At 39.9% G+C, this 8,312-nt stretch overlaps 3 protein-coding genes across 3 annotated transcripts in view; 1 reads left to right on the plus strand and 2 right to left on the minus strand.

The window, feature by feature from the left end:
* Positions 1-644: 644 nt before the first annotated feature.
* On the minus strand, positions 645-2,866 carry LOC122076635. The gene is made up of 4 exons (XM_042642043.1): positions 2,376-2,866; positions 2,004-2,057; positions 1,837-1,896; positions 645-896 (listed from the first exon to the last, which is right to left on the minus strand). The coding sequence occupies exons 1-4, from the start codon at positions 2,673-2,675 to the stop codon at positions 768-770; spliced, it is 543 nt and encodes a 180-aa protein (XP_042497977.1). The 5' UTR covers positions 2,676-2,866; the 3' UTR covers positions 645-767.
* Positions 2,867-3,301: 435 nt separating this feature from the next.
* On the plus strand, positions 3,302-3,899 carry LOC122075463 (protein LURP-one-related 12-like). Its single transcript, XM_042640499.1, has 2 exons — positions 3,302-3,526; positions 3,606-3,899. Exons 1-2 carry the CDS (start codon positions 3,302-3,304, stop codon positions 3,897-3,899), a joined length of 519 nt encoding a protein of 172 aa, XP_042496433.1.
* A 1,119-nt stretch (positions 3,900-5,018) lies between these two features.
* Positions 5,019-8,312, minus strand: part of LOC122076634 (ankyrin repeat domain-containing protein EMB506, chloroplastic) — a 4,091-nt gene continuing 797 nt past the window's right edge. The window contains exons 2-7 of the mRNA XM_042642042.1: positions 7,366-7,445; positions 7,047-7,145; positions 6,833-6,931; positions 6,641-6,739; positions 6,454-6,552; positions 5,019-5,616 (exon numbers count right to left, since the gene is read on the minus strand). Coding sequence (XP_042497976.1) covers positions 5,512-5,616; positions 6,454-6,552; positions 6,641-6,739; positions 6,833-6,931; positions 7,047-7,145; positions 7,366-7,445 — 581 coding nt within the window. The 3' untranslated portion in view covers positions 5,019-5,511. The remainder of the gene's footprint in view (positions 5,617-6,453; positions 6,553-6,640; positions 6,740-6,832; positions 6,932-7,046; positions 7,146-7,365; positions 7,446-8,312) is intronic.

Below are 8,312 nucleotides of genomic sequence, written 5' to 3' on the forward strand. Positions count from 1 at the left end.
GCCTCACAGGGCATGTCCCCAGAGGAAGTACTCTGACACCTCTCCAATCATGGCTTCAATCTCTTATATATAGCAATCGCCATGCGGCCTGGGCTTGCCCAAACTAGCATGAGACCTGAAGGTAGAGCTAATCTGGGAGAATCTGCAATGGAGCATTATCCTTACCACTCTAAATGAGTGATCATTTTGTAGACTTTGCAAACAAGAGCAACCTCTAACCACCAGCTTTTTGGAGACCTGCGAAGAACTGCCCGCTCTCTGTGCTGCTGAACATCACAACTCCTACACAGCATGTTGGACTGAACTACACTGATCAGCTGATTGGAACCTACAGAAATGAACATGGCCCCCAAAAGATTGCTCGTTTCCTGGGGACGACACAGGGCTTTGTTGACCTCTGAAAAAATTTCAGTTCTCATGCAGCACGATATTTTTCCTCATCCCAATCAGCAATTTTCATGGTTAGAGTACCAGATGTCTAAGTTTTGACATAAGACCATAGGCCCACCCGTTGCAAGGTCCAACTTTCCCATCATGGTGGGACCCTGCATGGTTACTGTTTTTATTCTTTTCCACAGAATATTTTGAAACAACTAATGTGAAAATGAAAACCAATACATATTTGGACAAGGTGCACATTGCGCTGAGATGGAAAGGGAATTTCTATTGATAAGTGGATACAGAATATTATCCAGTTTCAGGATATCAACAGCAAGAAACTGAGATGGAGCAACTTCAGACTACTTACAGAGGGAATCTAATAAATTCTAGTTAACATTGTCCTCTTCATCCTCAAAGCTCAAATTCAAAGTTTGCAACTTGAAGCCAGTTCCTTGTATGATCTCAACCAAATTTGAAGCGACCCCTGTTGCTTGTACTGTTGTTTGCTTACTTAACTGTGCAGGAAAAGAGACGAGCATAAAGTTAACAGAGTGTTTGCTACAAATAATAGTTGCAGTAATGGATTTTTGAGATAACAGGCAAGGACATCAATCAGTTGATGACTATTGGGCCACTTCATGATATGGGTCAGATCCATTATCTCATTCTATCTAAATATTTTTTTGGTGGAGGGTCTGTAAATATAATATATATATATATATATTATTGGTGAACTTGCGCTTCCTGAAGGTCCAAACAACCTGCAATCCACTCAAATGTAACCTAAAGTTGAAGCTAAATATGAAAATGGTCCATTTCCTGAGTGAACACCATGAGCTAAATTTTGAACTGTTACATACTTTTAACATCCAAACACTATTTGTTTATGATACTTGCGCTTCCTGAAGGTTCAAAAGATTTGCAATCCACTCATATCTAACCTAAAATTGAAGGTAAATATGAAAATCGCCCATTTTCTGAGTGAACACCATGAGCTATATTTTGAACAGTTCTATACTTTAACCTCCAAACATCAAGAAATTTAACAACACTAAACAGAGATAAAATTTTGGATCTCCCAAGCTTTACTTTTATGTGCCCAGATTTCCAGCCAACGTACCAACCCGTTCATCTGTTCCTTTAAATATGAGGAAGATTGCAAATTGTATTGCAGCAAAAATTGGACTTGAGACGGTTAAGACAAAGTAGGAACATATAGAAGCAAGACAATGAGGAAGATGGAAATCCAAACTATCATTATCGAATTTAGATCCTTGGAGAAAGATAAGACAAGCTACACAGTGAAAATTACAGGAACTCGACAAAGCTAATGTCTTAGAATATATAGAAAGGTTAGGAAACCCTGGAGAATGATAAAGTTCAAGAAGTTCCAAGATCTCCTTCATGTTTATACATAATACATATCAAAATTCAACATACAGTTAGTAAACTTACCTCAACACTGGCAATACCCTCAACGATTTGAACCTTTATATCACCTACTCCCTCTATTTCCTTCACGGCAAAGGAAAGAAGTCAGTTTGTGTAGGCCAAGATATTGCAGTATACCATGTGGTGTATGAGAGAGAGATTCTTAGAATAACAATGAATTTTGTTTACACCTGTAAAGCTTTGGTCACAGTCGGAACATTAGATTCAGCCATTGTCCCTTCTGCCTGCAATGTTTCAAACAGACGAGCATGAACAACAAAGCTGAACAGATTTTGTACCATTAAATCAGCGTTACTGCCATTTCCCAAGAAGAATTTCTCACAGGAGTTATAATAATGACTTTGTAAGACTTCTCAATCAGTAACTATCTTAGGCTGGCTTAAATAACTGCGAAAACCCTAGCGCTAATATTCAAAGGTATAGTGACAATGAAGCAGAAAGAAAAAAACCAACATCGACACAGAATTCCAAGGAGAAAGTAAGAAAATTAAAGAGAGAGAGAGAGAGAGAGAGAGAGAGAGAGAGAGAGAGAGAGAGAGTGCCTGGAAGAGCATGGTAAGCATGTCGGAAGGTGAGACAGGAACCGAAACGGGCTGGTCAACCGGAGATTCTTCCTTCTCCTCCTCTTCTGGGATTAAAGTGTCCTCGGCGGCAACCGACATAATCCTTCTCGATTCCGGGGACTTCTTTGTCATCAGATACACAGAACGATTCTCCATGCGGCTTCTTTGAAAACGAAGGAATCGTAGCGGAGGACTCAAAGAAGGGGAGGAATTAGAAGTGACACTGAAATTGCTTCTGGAAATCGAATACAGGGAAGGGAGAGAAACAATGGCTGCCATTTGCTCCTTCTAAACAGCTATGTTCCCTTTCCTTCTCGCTTTTCTATTCACTTTTCCTTCTGCTGCTGCTGCTGCTGCTGCTGTCGGCGGTCTGAGACTTCCAGAGTTCCAGGCTCAATCTTCTCCTCTCCCTATCCACTTTAATGGCTATGCCCTGGAGGACGGAGATGAAACAAGATATTACCAATACAATGGTCCAGATCTGTTACAACTAATAAAACATTAAATCAGTGATTAGGCATTTAAATCAGATCTGGACCATTGCCTCGAGATCTGGTCCGGAGTGGTTTGGTCCTTCTGCATTCGCCATTCGCCATTCGCCACTCGCCCCTCAATCCCGCGTTACCGGCGGATAAAAATCCTCTGTTGTTCTAATCGTCTATTTTTCCATGTTTTGTTAGGTGCAGAATGCGACACGTGGATAGTGCATCACCAACGGTCAAGATGATATATGTTGATTGAGGCTACCAAAACCGGGTTTTCTCCTTGTGAACCAGACCGAGAAGTTGCATTCAATCTCTTGTAAAAGTCTTTTCTTCTCCATTTTCTCTTCTACTATCGTCCTGAAAAGTTTTTGAATGATCTGGATTGAACAACAGCGGAGAAGAAGAAAGAGCTAACAAACCATGAGCACCGGCATTGTCGTTGAGGAAAGCTTCTGCTTCAAAGAGGAGACCCAGCTAACAGTACTCAAGACGTCTCACTTCTTCCCCGGCGATGGTTTCACCGTTTACGACACCAAAGGAAAGGTCATTTTCCGGGTAGACTCTTACGGCCCCGATTCTCGACTCAAAGACGAACTCGTTCTCATGGACGTCTCTGGCAAATATCTCCTCACCGTTCGTAGAAAGGTATATTAATCCTTAATTTTATTACATTAACGATTAATCAGGTTTAATTGCATTTTAATTATTTTGGATTGGGGATTAGAGACCGAGCCTTCACCAACGATGGAATGGATTCTTGGGAGAGAGATGTGATGGACAGAAGCCCATCTTCAGTGTAAGGAGATCATCAATCATCGGACGATCGAGCATGACGGTGGAAGTGTATGGGAACCCCAATGAGGAGTATCTGATCGAGGGTTCGTTCCCGCAACGATGTTGTACGTTCTACAACACCGGTTCTACAAACGAGTCGAAGGAATCGGTGGCGAAGATCCGAAGGAAAGTGGACTCATCAACGAACGTAGTACTTGGGAAGGACGTTTTCTCTCACTTGTGAGCAAGAGAGATGCAGCGAGAGGGTTGAGAGAGAGAGATGCACATCAACGAGGGAAACCCAACTTTTACATGTTCTGAAATTCAAATTTCAAAACTTATTCTAAACCTTACTGTTTGGGTGAACCGGTTCGAGTCATCCACACTTGTAAACCGGTTTTGATAACCTCAACCAACCTTCTTAATCCTGACCGTTGGTGATGCACCATCCACGTGTCGCATTCTGCACCTAGCAAAACATGGAAAAACAGAGATTAGAACAATAGAGGATTTTTATCCGTTACTGACCGGTAGAGAACCCCAGTAGCCCGACCACATTTGATTTTCATTCTTCACGAGGGAACCGACTAGGGTTCAACCAATACAACCCAGTGCCCGGGTTTGGCTCGGCTGTAGTTCCTCTGAAAATTATTCTCTAATCACGAACAGTAGTCAAAAAATTGTAAACACCCCCATTCATCCGCCAGTCTAACTTTCCTTTGCGTTGATAATATAGACAGTTGTCTAGGTATCACCTACGTGTTCTCCAAGGTGACAAGAAACCTTAACACTTTACCAACTCACACGTTTAAATTTAACGAAAAAACCCAGACCATGAGCCCCTTATTTGGATCTAGTACATAACACACTAGTTGCAGCCTCTGCTTGTAGAGCAGGCTCCCAAGAGTGTCCAACGTCTAAGGATCAACTCTTGTCACATGTAAGCACAAGGGCCACACAACTAGAGAATGTATTTTCTCCATTAATTTTTAAGAAAGAACACTACCCAATAATTTGTATCTACACCTAAACACATTGGATGCAAAAAGACCATATACCTCATGCTTAAGATGCTCGCATGCCCTCCCACTGGTCGTGCGGGAAACAGCCTCCCCATGAAGCCTCCCCATGAAAGAGATCGGAACCGCCAGCTGATTCCAATCCAAGTCAAGAATCAACCAAGGCCCAAAGGTCAGCAAGAATTGGAATTGGCCAGAAAGCCCTAAAAACCCTGATCTGAATGAATCAGCCGAAATTCCGCCAATCCGACCTTGATTCCTCAAACCCTGTGAGAAGGAGAATATCGATTCCTATGCCAGAACGCAGAACTTAGTAACAAATTACCCACAACTTATTCCCCAACTAAACATTGAATAAGCCCTTGCTTTATAACCGAAATGGAAATACAGTCAAGATCAAGATCTTCCAAGGGTAGGTCCTTCCAGACTCTGGGATCATCAGATTGTTCATTTAAAAGCTGCAGCTGCAGAAATCACTCCTAAAATGCATTTTTGTAAACATATTTAACAACAGAGAACCAGGACATCCAGGTTTTCCTTCAATCAAGGAATGTAAATGTAAAAGCATTAAAGTCCAATTCAAATTAAATATACAGCTAGATCTATAACTTTCCAAAAAGTTTGAGCATGAACTCATTATCCATAAAACTAACCGCAGATTACTTCCTGGATATCTGATAATGGGGGACACACTCCTTACCTGTAGATAAAGACTACATAATAAAACCAAGAAACAGCCTTCTCACCACTCGAAACACCAGGCTTGGGGAGGTATAACTATAATCAACTCATGTAGAACAGTTCTACGAAAGTAGCCAACTCAACAATGCTTGCCAATCAAGTATATGTGCTAACTGGCAAAACCTTCAGTAGCTTTGCAAGGTCATAAGACTTGAAATCTTTACCATAACACAAGCTTACATCCAGTGGTGTCTTACCAGCCTGAGGAATGACAAGAAAGAAAAAAAGCAAAGAATTAATGAAATAGACCTATTTAGAAGCAGAAACTTAAATATAACAGCTTGATAAAAAATAAATTAAAATATTAAATCTAGTCCATCGTGTAAAATGTGTAAAAGCTGTGCAAAGTGTCAACAAACTCAAAAAAATAGAAAACAACTCAGTTACAGAGATAAATATGCAATACATTTCTCAAGCACAACCTAAATCATGAATCCCTTGGGTTGAAATACAAGGATCCTGATTTCAGCATTAAGTTCTTTTGGTTTCATTTCCACACAGAAACCATGTAAAAAGGAAATTTTTGAGATAAGATCAGTTAAACCTGAAACTTCTCTTTAAGTGGTTTTTACTTCAAAACAAACAGAGCTTGTGATGGGGGTGGTGTTCTCGGGTCGCAATTGTATCATGGACCAAGATGCCACATTTTGTGGAAAGCAACTGTTGATCAAAATTTCCTGTCTCTTTTTGTGTTGAAAAGGGAGAAAAAGCTTTAGAAAAAGAAAAAAAAAATCTGCACATTTAATTGGTGTTTGAAAAAAAAAATCCTGAAAAAGAGTTCCCATGCTCCAAATTTTGATTCACTCCACACGAATTTCCTTGAAAATCAAAAGGTTCATGGTTTCCCCCCTTGAGTGTGAATGAACCAAACCTCGTCTCCTCCTCCCCCCCCCCAAAAGCGCATTCTTTCCACTCATTCTCTTCTTACAAACAGACAGCCTATTGAATTTCACATGGGAAAGAGAAGAACAAGTGCAAATTGCCTTATTTCTTCTAGTGCATCATGACTCATGAGTGCATGAATCTCACGGTACTTGCCTTATTTCTTCTTGTCTTATCAGCACCATTGACTAACAAAACTTTAGCTATGTCTCTGTGCCTACTTTGTATAGCAACATGCAGCGGGGTCCAGCCTTCCTGAAAATATTATAACTTAACAGTGAGAATGAGAATAAAACTAAAATACAACACTTCAAGGAAAATAATAATTGAATGCCCCACTCACATTGTCGGCAATATTTACATCAACCTTGTGCTTAATCAAAAGTTTCACAGTCTGCATTGCCCCAACTTGCACTGCATAATGAAGCGGAGTTGCACCATCCTAACGGGAGGTTAACAAGCATCAGGTTTCCAGTTCTTTTGAGTTGAACGCAGAAATTAAACATGTTTAGAATACAGGAAATGCTTTCATTACCCTATCTCTGACATGAGGATTTGCACCTTTCCTTAGAAGATGACTAATAACAGGTTCTTTTTTACCAATAACAGCCTTGTGGAGTGCAGTGTAGCCATCCTGTGTTATCAAACCTACTGAAGCTCCATCACTAAGGGTAAGAGAGGAGACCAAGGAAGTTGAAGCATTGAACTAATAAACAAAAAATTAAAAAGGAATACAAAACTGATCTAACCTTATCAACAGTATCAATATCAACACCTTGGTCAAGTAGTTTATCCATGAAAGGAATCTGCCCTGATAGTGCAAGAGTATGAAGTGGGCTCCATTTTGCCTGCAGTATAGTTACAGGATTCAAATAGTCAAAGATTGAGCAGTAAATGTGAATCTCTCATAACTGCAAACGAATTCTGTAGTTAGTTGAAACTTAAGAGCTTCCAGGAGCTAATGTGCAGAATATACACTCAAAATTTGGTAATGTGCAGCAGGAAAGATTGCTGGAGTACTGCAGAAATATGGAATGAGAACAATACTCAGGGCTTTCGATACTCAACAGTTGATATTTTGCTGAGAACAGGAGATTCATTCTGTTGAAAAATTTCTCTTTCCTCTGGACCCAATAGCTGCTCAACTTCTGCAATAATTAAAGAAATGTCAATGTTTCACTAACATCACATCTATCCCAAAGAAAAGTGGTTTCATGCACTCAGAAATAAGTTTTTATTTTATTTTACACATGGTAACAACATAAATAGAACAAACCCTTGCAAAACAAGTGCAGGTTGTGTATGTCACATAAAATCGTATCCTACATGAGTATTTCCAATTAGAAAAGAAAACTAATTAAGGTTCTAAGTATCATTTTCAAGATAGGTCTAGACTTGGCTTGGAATCCTTTTCTTTTCTTCTTCCTTTTCCTTGTAATTCTCATTGAAATTCCAAAATCCGTCTACTATTTTATATCTTTTTTGTTTCTGTGCTGTATATGCGAGTCCTAGCCCATCTCCTATTTCTCCTCGCCCTCTTTTTGGAAGAATAGGAATTTCAGTTCTAGAAAGTAAAAAGGAGGAAAACAAAGTTGGCATTCACCGTCGCATGAATGAAAATTAGTCAATATAATGAGAAGTAAGTCTAACTAAATCAAGCTTAAGAAATAAAAAGAAGAAGAGACCACCACCATCCAGGTTCGGGTACTCCTCTAAAACTTGCAGGGCTAAGGCCTCCTCTATCTTTCCTGCAATCATTGTCGTGGGAACGATAAAGAATGTTATGGCCTTACACCTTTCCTCGAAATGAATGTAAGATTTGACAGCAGCTCAATTGTACAAAGTTCTTTTTTTTTTTTTTTAGCAGCTCAATTGTACAAAGTTCTTTGCAAGCCTCATCAAATGAGCACGACTAACAGTGGTGGATGCCCGAATTGGGATGTGTGATAAGCATCCATATTTCGATTTTATTCCAACATCGTAATTTCAACAAACACTTTGGGGGGGGGGGGGGG

The sequence above is a fragment of the Macadamia integrifolia genome, chromosome 4 (genome assembly GCF_013358625.1).
Source record: "Macadamia integrifolia cultivar HAES 741 chromosome 4, SCU_Mint_v3, whole genome shotgun sequence".
NCBI classification, from domain to species: Eukaryota; Viridiplantae; Streptophyta; class Magnoliopsida; order Proteales; family Proteaceae; genus Macadamia; species Macadamia integrifolia.

Bases quoted from the DNA above. Each gene is read 5' to 3' on its own strand.
- LOC122076635 (XM_042642043.1), bottom strand. From the start codon at position 2,675: ATGGCAGCCATTGTTTCTCTCCCTTCCCTGTATTCGATTTCCAGAAGC. The intron at 2,058-2,375 runs GCACTCTCTCTC...GAAACATTGCAG, and splicing joins TGCTTACCATGCTCTTCCAG to GCAGAAGGGACAATGGCTGA. The intron at 897-1,836 runs GTAAGTTTACTA...TTTCCTGCACAG, and splicing joins AGGGTATTGCCAGTGTTGAG to TTAAGTAAGCAAACAACAGT.
- LOC122075463 (XM_042640499.1), top strand. From the start codon at position 3,302: ATGAGCACCGGCATTGTCGTTGAGGAAAGCTTCTGCTTCAAAGAGGAG. The intron at 3,527-3,605 runs GTATATTAATCC...ATTGGGGATTAG, and splicing joins TCCTCACCGTTCGTAGAAAG to AGACCGAGCCTTCACCAACG.